Genomic DNA, 16,814 nt, shown 5'->3' with positions numbered 1-16,814 from the left:
TATTTTTCACCAGCCAATTAAAAAAATCATTATCAGCCTTATTTGATTTAAAAAAAATTGGCTCCGTTTTCAAAGGCTGCAGCTCATGGTGTTGTTTGTTGGGTCGTAAGTCAACCAGGACCGAGGTTGGCCAGCCTCGTCAATTTTCCAGTTTTCTTTGAAACGTTGTATAATGACATTACTTCATTTAGCTGTCTGTTCCTCTTCTTAATCGTCTCCTGCCTCTTTGTTTATCCTTTTTGTTTGTGGTGGCTTCACGCCGGGGATGTGTCGCCACATCTTCCTTGAAACGCTATTCACGCCGTGCTTCTTCAAGCAAAGGGAATGAATAGAACTCCAGTAGCTGACGTCACGACGTTTCTCGACGTATCGAATCACAACACAAGTACAGCGCACCGCAAGGGTCAAAATAGCCTGACAGACGGCAGAAATGGGCAAAGCATAACAAAACCTCATGCAATACAACATTTTCCATCAGCCACTGGCGGGTGTGTGTTTTTGTTTTACACGCCACACAAATTTTTTACCCGCCATTGGCGCTGGTGCAGCTATCCAAGCTGATGTCATTAACCCTCCTGTTATGTTGTGGGTCAAATTGACCCTTTTTAAAGTCTATTTTAGGTAATATATGCCTTCCAAACCAGCTAAATGCAGCATAAAAATCTGGGCGGCATGTGACAGTAGAGGTGTCATGTTAATTTATCGACATCACTTCATAAAAATAATAAATATAAAAAATTTAAATAAAATAAACAAAAATCAATGTAATGTAAAACTATTGTATTTGTATTTAGGGCTTTCCAATGTACATCAAAAAATGTTTTCACATTAATATTAATGAAAAACGAGTGAGTTATTCTAATTGAACCATGATCTGTGAGAATTAAAGAACACCATTGCACTAAATATTGATTTAAATGGTTGTAATTGAGTTGAAAATTAGATTAGCAAAAATTGTGCATTGGGATTTTTTGGAGTTCTGACACTTTTTGATAATTGACTATGCCCTGGGACAAATTGACCCAGGAACATTATTGCTGTTCCAGAGAAACCAACATAACAGGAGGGTTAAGCAATCACATTGCAAATGCTGTCAGAGCATCATTTTAGGGAATCCCCAGCAAATTTAAAATGAACAAGTAATTAAAACCACATTTAGCTGTGGTTAACTGTTAAAACTCAGTGATTAATCCTGGTTAAAAATCAATAACTTGACAGCCCTAAAGTAACACCGAAAATCTGTGAGCGAAATTGCATTATGTGTATCAGAATACTGAAATAATACTTTTTTTAGGATACTTTGACATTGACTTAGTTTTTTATTGTTTTTTTGCTCAATGAATTATGTACGTTTTTGCAATCAAACTTCATTACAAGAATATAGATTTACTAGGATTGCAGCATTCAAAAATGGACACCAGTCGATATCTTCAATCAGAATATCATTATGTCCTACAAATGCTTGGCGCAGAAACTATTGTATGCATACATCCATTGAGTAATCCTGGTTTTATCAGACGGACACCAAGCCTCCATGGCTGAGAATAATCGACTCATCTTTCTCTCGACAAACCTTTGACCTTACATGATGAATGTGTCTGTACCTGCTAGGGGACATCCGCTGAAGGCTCATTAACCATACAGACACCAGACTGCCGCCAGTGCTGGGGGATGGGCTTTGAAGAAGGAGGTGTTGGCTCAATGTCAAGTCAAAGTCTCCTGATACCTGCTAGCTACCAGTAGCTGTTTGGGCTCATCATCTCTCCCTTTTTTCATCCCCTCTGGAGAACAAATAGACCACTGACTCAGATCTGTTTTCCTTCAAATTTACTGAGGTAATGGCAGTGTTGGAGTGGGATTTGTTTTTTTCATTTAAATTGTATGGTACGCATTACTCATTGGTGGTGATTGGGAAATGCAAAATAAACTCAGGGTACTGATCGTCACAATAAACAACAACACGTCACTCAAAAAGCCTTTCAACCATCCACAAAAGATTGCACAACAGCTTTCCATGTTTCATTCTCAGTGTCATGAAACAATTAAATAGAATAGTGCAAAAAATGTGGGAGGCAAACATTGGAAATACAACAAAGATGTTTCATCCTTTTGTAGATGGTTTGGATTATTGTGTTGAGGAATGACTCCCATCTTTGAATACTCTCACGCTGCTGAAACACATCCGTCTACAGCATCAGTAGCCTGACGAAAACCACCTCAATAATGCCACATTATACGACTGAGTCTGGACACTACCCCAAAGAAAGGCATGCAAAGTGAACTGGGGTTCCAACACATAACACATGATTGTTCATTTTGGTTCCATACTTGTACTTGGGGAGCATTGACAGGGTTCCAACAAGATCTGGATTTATGCTAATGACAGACCTTTGACTACTTACCGTGTCAGAAATGTCGTCAATCACAAACTGTCTGCAGCCTTCTGACAGCCACCTATTGAACACTTCAGACCTGCCTGCACATGATTGATCACATCTATTGAGTCAAACCAGCCACCATTGATTAGTTTAAGTTTGCTTACCTCCTGCTATTGAGAAGTTAACCCTCTGGCTCGGGCTTGTGCTTGTTATGGATTCCGGCACTAGTTCTCCATTGATCCTCATGGCAGTGGTGATCACCCCTGGCTGTTCCTCCACAGGTCCTGACCTTGCCTCAGAGAAGCCCAGGTCTGCCTCACTCTGAGTTGGGTAAAATTCCTTCAATTTGGCCTCTTCAGCATGGAGGGTAATAGTAATCGTCGTGTCAAAAGGGTTTTTGACAAATGTGGTTTCAGAGGACGTAGGGGGAGTAGTAACAGGCCTCAGAGTGTGTCTGGGCAGTGTGGTTTCAGCAAGTCCTGGGATTGTTGTTGTGGTTTGGGACTCTTCCCATGTCAAGGCAGTGGGAACTGTAGTTTCTGGCGCGATCGTCGATGAGATATTTTCTGCAAAATATTCAGCCTCCTCTGTATCAGTGTGTTCTTCTGGGAGGTGTTGTGTAGTGGCACCCATGCTGGGTCCGGCTGCTTGCGTGCTGCTCTGTAGTGGGAGGGTATGTGTTGCATTTTGTTCAGGACTGCTCGTGCTGGTGGGACTGTTGGTGAGCAAAGTACTTCTGATAGAACTGCTAGACTGAACAGAATTGTCTTCACCATTCGAGCCTCCGTAAAAGGGGTTAGGGATCTTTGTCATCCAACCAAACCAGCCTTGTGTTTTCTCAGGTGGCTTTTTTTCTTTCTCGTCAGCCGTGTGTCTGATAGAACTGCTTGTAGGAGAGTAGGAGTCTGAAACAAGTGTGTAGCTGTTCTGCGCTGTAGTGCTGTGTTGAGAATCTGATGTCCCTGTGGGAAGTTTTTCCTTTCTAGTCTCTGTCACACTGGGTAGGAACTCCTGAGTTGAAGTGGTGGATGATTTGGAGGGCACAGAAATGCCTCCATCCCCTGAACCAAGGTCCTCTTGCAAGCGATCAGTCAGCTCTATCAGACTGGCCATCGTGGTTGGCAGAACAGCCTCATCTTCACCATTTGAGCCTCCGGAAAAGGGGTTAGGGATCTTTGTCATCCACCGATACCAGCCTTGTTTTTCCTCAGGTGGCTTTTTTCTTGGTGGCGTTGTTCCCCAGAGAGCCTCCTCGTCGGCCACAGCCTGCCTTTGAAGCAACAAGGAACACCAGAGGCAGAATGCCAAGGTCCGGAGGAGGCGAAGCATGCTGTCGACAGTGGCAAACGGATCGGTCACATGGTGTTCTCCATTCTCCTGCTCCCTGAGGCGGGTTTGGCTGTCCCCCCGGCAGAGTGGCCTAAAAGACAAGAACACACAGGTTACTCATTGACACACTTTCCATGCACTCTTGAAAAGCTAAATATGAGTTGGCGAAAACTTGATGAAATGAGCATCTGTTCAAATTTCTTCTTGTTGAACCTCTTTGGAAGGCCACACTTTGGTTTCTCAGAGTTCGACCTGCTTTTTAGCTATTTTTCCAGACTCTAAATAAATCAAGTAGAGTAAGTATGTCGCCCATTACAAGACTGCTGAAGTTAGCAGGCTAAAAAAGCATGTCGTCCACCACAAATCACAACAAGAGCTTAAGTATTGAGGACACCCCGCAATTAGTGGTGTACCTTAAGATGAGGTGGTCAGTATTTATGTCATGCTGATACTAACATGCATGCTGTGTCGCAGCTTCTTGGACTACTCTAGAACTTCCATACAGATGTAATCTATTCAGTAAGGAGTAGGGAAGAAATAATGTGTGTGTGAGAAGGGTTGGGGGAGGTTGGTGGTGAATTAAGAATCCGGGTTGCCAGCGTAAGAAAAGAGGGACCTCTTTTTCTTTTGTTAAGGGCAGAGTGGTTCAAAGTCACTAGCCTGTTGCCTGAGTGAAAAGACTGGAGCACCAAAAGAATTTCCCCTGTGAGAACAACAACCTGTATGCTTAAGCTGTACTTAACTCCCCACTAAAGTCCCCCCGACCCACTTATCCACCCCCCCTAGCTTTTGGCCTTGGTTGCTTTAAATCTCAGATTTATTTGTTTCTCAAGCGGAGGGAGAGAAATCTGTTTGTGTGGGCGTGGAAAAACATCAATATCCACAGGAATAAGCTATCACAGTGAAGCTCTCACTCTCTTTATGAGTATTATTTCACACTTTCCTCCCTTGTCAGCCTCTTTTCTTCTTTCTGACATGTTTATTAATTACTAATCTCTTCCCACACTCTCACGTTCTTTCGTACGAAAACACAAGATCAATCCACCACTTGCTCAAGAGTCCAAAGCGTGCTTCTCCCTGATCAGCTCTTGACCTGCCATCTCCTCCTCTGTTCCCGCCCGCAGGGATGAAACCAACCTATATACAGAGACAGAAGCTGACATATAAAGACTCCCTCACTAGCAGGGGAGGGTCGAATATAGTGCTTCCCACACACTCTCTACTTTTAGAATTTTGACAGAGCAGGACGAAAATCCGTTTCCAATGAAGTGAGGTTGGTTTTAGATGCCTCGTATGCTCAAGCTTGCACCAACCAACCAACCCACTCAGTCACTTTTGATGCGTGCAGAGATATGTTTGTGGATGCATTCAGATCTGAATCTGCATGTTAGTGCAAACTTGTTCTTGTTCGCCCACATGCACCATTGAGGGTACATACACCCACACACGCACACATCTTGGATACACTTAACACGCATTTCTTACGGCTTACAGAAGGGTCAATTAACCCCTAAATGCTGCTTCTCAGAGCAAGGGGAGGAAGAATTAATGAAACTTTAAGATAGAAACATTTTAATTAGTTGTGATATGAAGCCTGAGGCAAGATATCTTCCATTCCTTTATTGACTTTATGTTGATGTCTCACATTACTGATCAATTATTTAAAGAAGAGAATATGTTTAATTCATTTTGGCTTTCTCTCATTTCACGTCAGTATCACTTTCACTCAGTCCCACCTTGTGCTGTAAAGGGAGCTCATGTTCAATACCAATTACTACACTTAACTTCAATAAGAACATCTCAAAGCATATTTCAGCCAATCAGAATAATTTTCATATTCTTCTTATACTTTGAAGTAAGATTACAGGAGCAGTTTTGTGTGAGATGAGTGTACATCCTCATGTTTGTGTAATCTCTGAGGGCAGTAGATGATCAGTAGATGGCTGACTTGTCTTGTCAGGAGTCAGGACACACTTGCAATGTGTTTTCTGAAACATAGAGGAATTTTGGTCCTCCTCCAGAAAAGTGGTCAGTGAGAATTCCTTGCTTCTCTGTTGAGAGTCATCTACTGTTTAAAACTCTCATCAGTGACAGGTTTCTGTCAGACATTTAACTTTTACTCCTATATAATTCTCATCTTATAGCACTGTGTATCCCAAAAAACAGCATTGACTGCATTTAGAATGGAAAAAACACCAATTCTTTTCCATCCAATGTGAGTTTTAAAGCCAAAACGCCACCTCTTAGGGTGCTGAATTGTTGCCCCGGTGCAACAAAGACATGTGTAGAAACGACCTGAATAGTAGCGTCATTGGACTGACATCAAAACAGTTTGCCAAAACACGCATTAAACTTACCAACAAGGCTAAAAGAGTGCCTCTGCTTGTTTCTACATTGATCCAAAGTTGGGTGAAGTCAGCATTTCCTACACATAGACTGTATAAATAATGGACTTACTATCCGTGACGTCACCCATCTGTTCCTGAGTGCAGTTTTTAAGCCATTCGTCGGAGGCAGCCATATTGGAAATGCGGAACTCAACCAGGCAGAGTGTGACGTAAAGGGGCGGAGTTTGAGCCTCCTAGCCAACAGCTATGTGTTCCCGTCCAGGAGTCAAGTCAGTCATGTCCTTATTTGGGCTAAAACTCGTTATCTTAATATCTTCTGAACCGTCGCATTAGAAAAAAAATCACCCCCCGTACAGTGTGTGCCAATAGAGAGATTAGCTACGTAGAGCCAATAGGTTTTTTGAACCAGGCTGTAAACATGTTTATTAATGCTGCACAGATCGTCTTTTTTTAATTGGCGTCGATGTGGTTTCTGGTGTTTCTGCAGCCAGCCTCAAGCGGATTCTCGATGAATTGCAGTTTCTAATACTTCCGCATGGGCTTCATAGTTTGAGACCGGAGGTTGCCGCTTGCTCCTACATCACCACCATCCAAGAGTTCAAAACATCTCTCCAGAAACCAATGGGTGAAGTCACAGAGACTACCTCCACGTTTTATACAGTCTGTGGTTGTTTCTCTACTTGTATTAAACCTTTACAACATGAGCATATTTCCCCCATTCAGGGTCATAACAGGGAATGTGTCAGCAAAAACTTCAACATTTACACTTCTAGCTGTCAAAGCATGTATTTAGAGTCATGTTTATGTTCACATGATGAATATCCTTCCAGTTTTTTACCCCCTTTAAAACCAAAGACTGTTTAAAACACAGCTTTAGTCTCTGTGACTCCACTCATTGCTTTTTGAAGCACAACTATGATGGGTGCCATGTTGGAAATGCTGACTCCAGCTGACTTCCTGCTGATCTAGACAAAGGCAAAGAGGTGGAGCTGAGGCAGGCTTTTACAGCTGAAACACACCCAACTGTCGGTTGAGTCAGCGACACCCCTAATTATGCAATTTTTTTGTTTAAATCTAAGCCATTAAAATCGTAACAATGTATTAAAAAAAATTCACCCCCTGTACAGTTAGTAAAAATAAAGAAATTAGCTTTTTTAGGTTGTAACAGGGTGTAAAAATGTTAAATGTAGATATAAAAGAGGTTTAAATAGGACTTCCTGGGTTTTTGGAGCCAGCCCTAAGGCTGATTTATACTTCTGCGTCTCCCCTACGCAGCAGGGGCTGACGCGGACATGAGCCCCACATACTTGTGCGTCGGTGTGTCTGTGTCGCGCAGCAATTCTCCGCCGGGCAGTGCGGTCTCTCTGATAGCCGGCCGCCTGCTTCCGGTCCTGCAACGATCTCTGTTTACTTTTCCACAGAGATTCAGAGCGTGTTATGTTAATCTACAGCTGAAACATGTTGCTGTTTATCATACAGACATGATTACATGAAGAATAGAGAGGAGGAGATGAAATACATGGCCGATGTGCGGCCGATGTCCGGGATCCCGGAAGTGTTGTAAATGCGGGAAAGACAAAGCCGCCGAACGGACCAATCACAGAGCTTGCGGTCCGCGTCGGCTCTACGGGGAATTACATTTTGGAGGAGGTGCACGTCAGCTACGTGCGTAGGCCTCGGCGTAGGTACGGGAGCTACGCGGACCCCCGGCGTAGGGTACGCCGTTGATTCAACGCAGAAGTATAAATCAGCCTTTAAGTGGACACTTGAGGAACTGCAGTTTTTTGCACTTCAACATTGGCCTTATTTTTTAACATCGTTGGTATACAATTAGTTATATAATAACAATAATAATAATAATAATAATAATAATAATAATAATAATACATTTTATTTTAAGGTGCCTTTCAGAGCACTCAAGGTCACCTTACAGGGCACAGTTTTTTTTAAAAAGAACAATACAAAAATTTGTCTGATAAAATCAATAAGACATGATACAGCGTAAATAATAAATGAAATAAACAAGGTACAGTGCAGTGAAAAGGTGTAATCAGAGTGAATATGCCAGTTTAAAAAGATGTGTTTTGAGAAGGGATTTGAAAATGGAAAGAGAGTCGATGTTACAGATGTCTGATAAAATGTGCAAATATGCATACAATAGGTGAATTATAACTTTAAAGTGATTGAAAATTAAGACTGAGTGATTGTTATCATTGTCAAATGTCTAAAGTGTACCACTGTGCTTTTGAATTACTTAAGGTCATTGTTGGACTTGTGCAGTATTTTAACTGCTCTTCTTTCTTCTTTTTTCTTTTTCTTCTGATGTTGTTGCTCCTATTTTGTTTTGTTTTTGTAGTGTCTTGTAAGTCCAGCTTTAATTTGCAAACAAAAACCTTTGTGTAAGCAATACGTTTATAGCACAGACTGTATAAAATATGGACATAGTATCCATGACATTACCCATCTGTTTCTGAAGTGCAGTGCAATCGTCGGCGGTGGCGGCCATATTGCTGCTGTCGACGTCAAGAGGCGGGCTTTGAGCCTCCTAGCCAACAATCACAGTGTTCCCGCCTGTCAATCAAGTCAACTGGGCCTCTCACTGGAAGACTCATAATCTCAATATCTTCGAAATTGCCCCGTTAGAAATAAATCCCCCCCCCCTACAATGTGTGCCGATCGAGAAATGAGCTATCCGGACTACTCTAGTGTTTTGTACCAGGCTGTAGACATGTTTATTTCTGCTGTAAAGATAGTCTTTTTGGAATTGGTGTGTATGTGGTTTCTGGTACTTCTGGAGCCAGCCTCAAGCGGATCCTCGATGAACTGCAGTTTTTAGCACTTCCACATTGGACTCATATTTTTAGACCGGAGGTTGCCGCTTGGTTTATAGGCATAAGAACATTTAGATTCCTGCATTGACAACTTCATCACTTGTTTTCTTCACTAAAAAATAAATTTGGGCGCCCCATGTAAGGAGGCCATAGTCCTTGTCGCAATGGTCGCAGGTTGGACTCAACCTCGACCATTTGCTACATGTCTTTCCTGCTCTCTAAAAAAAAAAACAATCACTGTATTTCCGTTCTATGAAAGCAATTTATGCCTAAAACTTTCTTGTCACCCCTTGTCACCACATCAGATGCATGCCTGTTAGTGTAGGCATTGTCTGCTTTGACAGGCAGCAGAGCAAGTGGAAACTAAGGAACTATAAAAAGTGTCTGTGGGGAATTTACAAGTCCCCCTCCATTATTTTGCCGGCGTTTTGTCTCACTGCTCCTGACAAAGACAGGGCCTGCCACTGTAGTGGAGCTCAATGGAGCGGAGATCGGGGCAAAGAGAAGGAGAGGCAGAAAAGAAGGGCAGAGAGCAGAAAAGACAAGGGCAATAGAAGAAAGAGAGAGCGGGAGACAAAAGACGCCGTATTGACTTGCAGTCGTGGTTTTCTTACTCCAGGAGGGGCAATTCTGCAGCAGCTCCCCTAATGCTCAATTTAGTCTGTTGCAGAGCCTCTTTCATTAACTCTGTAAACAGACTCCTGTCTTTCAATTTAGCCAGTGTGTGTGTGTGTGTGTGTGTGTGTGTGTGTGTGTGTGTGTGTGTGTGTGTGTGTGTGTGTGTGTGTGTGTGTGTGTGTGTAACTTGCTCTCTTCCCTCTGGACCATCAGCCATCTTGATCTCAATCATCCTTCAACCTGCTGTTCTATGTTTCTCAATGGAAATACCTTCACTCTGCATGAACCTGACAGCTGTATTTGGGTTTAACAAGCCCCTCTGTGATCATAAAAGGGCCAGCGTGGCAAAGCTAACAATAAAAGAAAGATAACAAGGGAAGAGGAAGGGAGAAATAAAGAAAGATTTAAAGTCAGTGGTAAATAAATAATAACAATAGTAAATTCAGTGACTGATTTAGAGGTGTGTGTCACTGCTGAGTGATTGAAACGCAGGGGAGAGTCACAAATGGAGATGAATTGACTGTGGCCAACATCATAACCAGCTATAAGCACTGAAAGCTCGGAGGATCAATGACACCGTACAGCATAATGGAGTAATTTACCTCCTGCAAATGGCCACTGCTCTGGGTGAAAGTTTTATTCTGCCGTGTGGGTGTGCATATTTACGAGCCTGTGTTTTCACCCCCTGTATTATTAAATCCAGGGTCATATGTTGCGCTGGTATTTACATGCACGTCCTCCCACGTGATGTGTAGTCCTGTGTTTTTTGATTGCAGCTCTTAAAAAATGGTAGCTTAAATCTTCCATCTAAGGAGTCAACTTATGGCTTTGTGCTGTTGTCCTCCCCTGACTTTGTCGCGACTCAGGGATGTCAATACTGCACGGATTCAATCGGACAGGCCGCTTAAAGCCAGGAGGGATTTATTCTGCAAAAAGCCGCACATTTTGAAGGGCTTTGTGAAGTGCCAGGGAGCTTAACTTCACAAACAAGTGTCTGGCTATCCTTCTGTCGATCTACGTATGTAGATGTCATTTTAGTAATGGCAAAATCGTGTACCTTCTTTGAGCTGAGGAGATAAACAAAATCACAGAAGATGTATTCGTTGAGGTGATTCATGTCCTCTCTCCCAAGCTCCAGGACTCACTTAACGGTTGACTCATCTCATCATTATGCATAACACAACTACATCCATAAAGATTGATGTATTTCGTGTCATATCAATACAGCAATTTGAATGTAATCAATTATTTCCAGTACAAACACTCTTTTTTTTAAGTCACAAAGTGATTTGTTTTGATTGCAGAATGCTTTCCACAGCAAATCAAAGCATTATGGGACACTTTACATGGCACAGTAAGCTAGCAGTGACTTTGGTTTAACCACTTGTCTCCCTCATTGTTTCATAATCAAGCGTTTAAAGACAACTGTGATGTTCTTTTTCATTAGTTACCAGTAAGGCTGGACTGACACAGTGAGACTGTGAGCCTCAGCTCGGGGCAAACAAACCCGTGTCGCATGCATTTATAGATTGTGTTGTAAATTCAGAAATCACTACACAGTTTTGTGAGTCTTTAAGAGCAGAGGTGTAATGACAGTCATGTTAAACGGACTGCCTATGTTCTGACTGAAGACTTCTGTGTATTGGACACATTTGTTGATCTTGTACATAAATGTAAATCTTCCTATATATATTTTTGGATCTTTTTGCATATTTGTAGATCCGCCAACACAATCACAATTTATATTTTACACATTTGAAGATCTTTTTACGCATTTGTGGATCTTTTTCACATTTGTGGATCTGTTTACACATTTGTGGATCTGTTTACACATTTGTGGATCTGTTTACACATTTGTGGATCTTTTTCACGTTCGTGGATCTTTTGCGCATTTGTGGATCTGTTTACACATTTGTAGATCTTTTAACACATTTGTGGATCTTCGTACACATTTGTGGATCTTCGTACACATTTGTGGATCTTTGTACATGTTTGTGGATCTTTTTACACATTTGTGGATCTTTGTACATGTTTGTGGATCTTTTTACACATTTGTGGATCTTTTTCACATTCGTGGATCTTTTTCACATTTGTGGATCTTTTTCACATTCGTGGATCTTTTGCGCATTTGTGGATCTGTTTACACATTTGTGGATCTGTTTACACATTTGTGGATCTGTTTACACATTTGTGGATCTGTTTACACATTTGTAGATCTTTTAACACATTTGTGGATCTTCGTACACATTTGTGGATCTTTGTACACATTTGTGGATCTTTGTACATGTTTGTGGATCTTTTTACACATTTGTGGATCTTTTTCACATTCGTGGATCTTTTTCACATTTGTGGATCTTTTTCACATTCGTGGATCTTTTGCGCATTTGTGGATCTGTTTACACATTTGTGGATCTGTTTACACATTTGTGGATCTGTTTACACATTTGTGGATCTGTTTACACATATGGGGATCTTTTCCAAATTTGTATATATTTGTACACATTTGTGGATCTTTCTACACATGTATGGATATGTCTGCACACTTGTAGATCTTCATATACATGTTTGGATCTATTTTACACTTCTGGTGATCTTTTTAAAGATTTGGGGATCTTTTTACACATTTGTTGATCTTGTACATGTTTCTAAATCTTCCTATATTTTTTTGATCTTTTTGCATATTTGAAGATCTGCCAACACGATCACAAATTGTTTGGCAACAATCGTAACCCCATAAGATCATCTCACTACCTTTGGATTTCTGGTTCTGAATTTTGGGGAATTTACAGCAATGATTACTTTCACACTTTTACACAAATGAAAAAAATGTCATATTTTAGTAAGCTAACTTTAGGGATGTTAGAGTAAGGTTAGCTGTTTTGAGTATTTATGCTAAGCTTAATGATCAGCAGAAGGATATGAGAGAAGTATTAATGTCCTTTTATTGCTCAAAGCCAGAAAGCATCACATAATATCAGACTACAAAGCTGAATGCAGATTTAAACAATACAAAACTTGTAACAGGTGAATTTGATTCTATTTTTAGTTACACCAATTTCTGTGTGCACTATGCTTCCTCATCTGTGATGAGTTAGTCCGTGGTGTCCAGTCACTACCAGAGTTATGAAGGACAGCTTCACAGATAGAAGTAGTGCAGGTCAGTGGTCCCCGGACATTACTGGACACTATTGACTTCAATGAGTGCTGCTTTTCGATGTTAGGGAAGACCAAACATCTGTTCATGAGTCGAAATGAACTGCTTCACAGGTTTCGTACGTCCAGCAGGATTTACAACCAAACACTGTCCTGAGTCATGCTACTTAAAAACAAGATAATGCCTGGCTATTCTTGTCTGTAGGGTTTTGTCTCTGTGATTCTTCGAAAAGCTGTCGTACAAATCCAAATCCCACATGCAGAATCGCTCCCACAACAATCACCTCCTCTGGACTTGTCCAGACATTTCATGTCAAAACTTGTTGATTCTCTCAAATGTAATATCTTTCTGTGACCTCCCAAGCCTCGTAAACCTCACTGCTTTTAAAACCCCCACTTTGACCACTCAAGAAACACGCTCCCCATGCTTCAGAATAACATTAATTGTGCCTGGCTAATGCTTGTGTTACCCCTGCAGCTGATGAATGCACTGAGCCTGCTCACTATAAAGGACGCTCTGCAATACACAAGCGTTCCACCGGCTGCCTTTGCCATGGTGACAGCTGAAGCCAAAGACGTCGCACTAATCCAGCGGATTTGAGCACCTTTTGGTCTCCACTGTTCCGCATGTGAGAGCGTGCTCCACTCACATGCAAATAGGCAATCACACACACACACACGTACACAAACACACATGCTTGCAGGGAACATTTGCTGGTTTGCTGACACCAAAACACACACACACATGCATTCACATACCCTAAATGTCCTCATCCTGAAAAGGGAGGATGTTTTAACATAATCCAAGACAGATATTGATGACAAATACAGATGTTAACATATTTCTATGAGGTTGGCATGCTCACAGATACAGCTGCAAATACACACATCTCTTGTTTTCCACCGATTTTACACTCAAGGACTCCATCTGGTCTCCTTAGCCCCCAAAACAAGTCCTTTCACATATGTTATACAGTATATATGTGTCAGTGTGTTTAAAGCTGCAGCTACACAGTGTGTCTTAATGTGTACCAGCATACATACTTCAGGCAGACCCACACATCCTTGTTACTGGCTGCAAAACAGCTGATTACATACAGAGAGAGGGAGAGAGAGAGAGGGAGGGATGTATAGCTAAGAGTCCAGGCAGAGAAAACAACATGTTAGCTCCTTACCTTCAGATTTATGGAATAAGATGGAGAATCCACATCCAGCTGTGTGTGTCAGTGTGTGTGTGTGCTGCAGGAGAGAGACCGTCTTTCTGAGCCTCTGTAGGTTCGTCTGTGTGGAATTGAGTTCCAGTCTCTCTCCCTCCCACTCTCTCTCTCCCTCCCTCCCTCCCTCCCTCCCTCCCTCTCTCCCTCTCTCTCTTACTCCCTCTCTAACTCCCTCTCCCTCTCTCTCTCTCTCTCACTCCCTCTCTCTCTCTACCGGTCGACTCTATCTCTCTCGCTCACTGCATCAGTATAGTCCACTGCTGTGTGGCTCCCGTCACAATGCCAGTGGTCACACCTCAGCGAGCAAATTGTTCATTAGAGGAGATCAGCCAGTGCTGCGGACACTGGGGAAACAGAGTTAGGCATCAGGATACAATCGCTTATGCAAACACGCATGCTGGAATTTTGCGTGCGCAGCTTTTACACGCCAGGATTTGCAAACACAAACAAGCTATATGGTGGTCACATTTGAGTGCAGCGCTATATTTGGACCAATTGTATGTAGATGACAACTTTGCACTACTTTTGTTAGAGCATTACATCCCATACCTTTAAAAACCACAGTCTTTCAAAGTGAAACTGCGTGGCTCCAGGGTCATTTCAAGGGGTGGCCATGCCCCCCCCCCTTAAAGTTGTATTGGCCAATGCAAAATATCAAACAGCTGTAAGGTATTTTTCTTGTCAGAGATAGTACTGAAGTGAAATAAACTATTTGGGCTATGATGCAACAGGCTGCTAACAGGTTTTTTTGCATTTCAATTTAACATATATTCCCATAGACTGTATAAAATATGGACGTAGTATCCGTGACGTCACCCATCTGTTTCTGAAGCGCTGTTTTGAGGCTAATCAGCGGTGGCGGCCATATTGCCGCTGTCAAGCGATTGTGACGTAAAGAGGCGGGCTTTGAGCCTCCTTGCCAACAGCTACAGAGTTCCTGCCTGTCAATCAAGTCAGCTGTGCCTCTCATTGGAAGACTTGAAATCTCAATATCTTCGAGATTGCTGCGTTAAAAAAAAAATCACCCCCCGTACAGTGTGTGCCGATATAGAAATTAGCTATCCAGACTACACTCGTCTTTTGTACCAGGCTGTAAACATGTTTATTTCTGCTGTAAAGATCGACTTTTTTGAATTGGTGTGTATGTGGTTTCCGGTACTTCCGGAGCCAGCCTCAAGCGGATCCTCGATGAACTGCAGTTTTTAGCACTTCTGCATTGGACTCGTATTTTTAGACCAGAGGTTACAACATGGTTCTAATGCAGGAATGGAACTATCCAGTGGTAGATGCTGTCTTTCAATCACACTTCATTTTGTATGTCTTAGCTGCAGTTTGACCATAAACAATGACGAGTACACGGAGAAGGAAGTCTTGGCCTGATAGGCTGGTAGCTATCAAGTATTTTTATTGGTGTTCGCAGTTGATATAATCGTGACAGGTTTTATACTAAGGTATACTAAGTAAGTATACTTTGGTTTTCATTTGGTGGGGAAACATGAACAAGGCGTGGCGTGGATTGGCATGATGTGATGAGGCATGGTGTTGCATGGCAAGTTTGGCGAGGTGTGTTAGGTATGGCATGGCTTAGCATAGCTTAGCCTAGTGTTAAAAAACGATGCGCTATGCTGTCTCGCACCCCTTGACACCTCATAAAGTGCATCAATGTAACTGTATAGTGACACCCGCTAGATAGTTTTTGCCTCACAAGCCCCAAATTTGGCTCCTACACAAAGTATTAATCAAATTGTACCTTGGTTCTAATACAGTAATGGAACAGTCCAGTTGTAGATGTTGTCTCTCAACTACACTTACATTTTTACATCTTAGCCGACGTTTAACCGTAAACAATGACAAATACATGAAGAAGGAAGTCTTGGCCTGGAACTTCTTTAACTTACCCAGTTAAGTGCTGGCTACACTGGAAGCACCAAATACCCTGACCATTGGCTACATCAACCTTAAGGATAGCCAATGGGTCCCAAGATTGGCCTTTGCAAAGAGTGGTCGAGGTAATGTTCTTCCAATCTCCCTATGCCCTACTCTCTACTATGCTACAAGCTATACAAAGTACTTCTGAAAAGTGGTATTGCACTGTTGTCCAATATTAATGTTACTCTTTGGTACACAAAGCAGCAAAAATAAGACATCCACTTAACATCTGCTTTATTAGTTTCAATCCCATCCATCCCAAGCACAAAACAACTCACGTCATGTCCTACAGAGTTAACATAAGGTTAATGAGACTCACCTTTAACACAGTTTGAATCATTATTTTGTCATTAGCTTATCTCTGTTTACATCTAAGTTGTCCGGTCTATGTCAAGTGTTACTGTCGTACAACAACTTCCCCCATTCCCTTTCTTCTATGATCCCCAGGAATTTCCCAAATATAGAAACAATCAGCAAACTCCCTGTAAAAGGAAACGTAATTTCCTGAATGCTGTTTGAGCGGTCCTGCCTGTGATGTAAGCCCCCTCCCCAGCTCTGCTCAGTCCCGCCGGCACAGGCAAGATCGCCCTTAATAACATGTGTGACCTTGACTCTGCTTGCTATTCTTACCACCTTTACTTTTACCCCGGTGAGATAAAAGACTAGTTTCCTCGGTACGTGGCTGCTCCTTCTGCTTTGAATTTAAGACATTGTTATGTTTTTATGTGGAATAATTGGATTTGAATTGGACACACTGTCTCCAGACTCACATCCTCAACACCTGGAATACATAATCTGTTATTTTGACCTTGAAAAGTAGTCAAGACAGCATATGCTAATAGATTTCATACTCTGAGTCTGACACAGAATATGTCCTCCAAAATACATTTTGAAGGAACAGTCCCCGACTTACGGGTTTTGAAAAGCTTAAAAAACTATACCTCTCCAATGAAAAGCAACACATATTTGATACGGAACATTCATGGTAGAATGTTGAACTGTAGCCTTGTG

At 41.9% G+C, this 16,814-nt stretch overlaps 1 protein-coding gene across 1 annotated transcript in view; it reads right to left on the bottom strand.

The window, feature by feature from the left end:
- Positions 1 to 13,933, bottom strand: part of LOC117804661 (proline rich transmembrane protein 4) — a 39,660-nt gene extending 25,727 nt beyond the window's left edge. The window contains 2 exon segments of the mRNA XM_034672948.1: positions 2,543 to 3,798; positions 13,833 to 13,933. Of these exon segments, the coding sequence (XP_034528839.1) occupies positions 2,543 to 3,707 (1,165 nt within the window). The 5' untranslated portion in view covers positions 3,708 to 3,798; positions 13,833 to 13,933.
- Between the last annotated feature and the right edge of the window lie 2,881 nt (positions 13,934 to 16,814).

This window comes from Notolabrus celidotus, chromosome 21 (genome assembly GCF_009762535.1).
Source record: "Notolabrus celidotus isolate fNotCel1 chromosome 21, fNotCel1.pri, whole genome shotgun sequence".
NCBI classification, from domain to species: Eukaryota; Metazoa; Chordata; class Actinopteri; order Labriformes; family Labridae; genus Notolabrus; species Notolabrus celidotus.
Note: the sequence above shows the minus strand (reverse complement) of the source record. Positions and strands in the feature narration are given on the sequence as shown.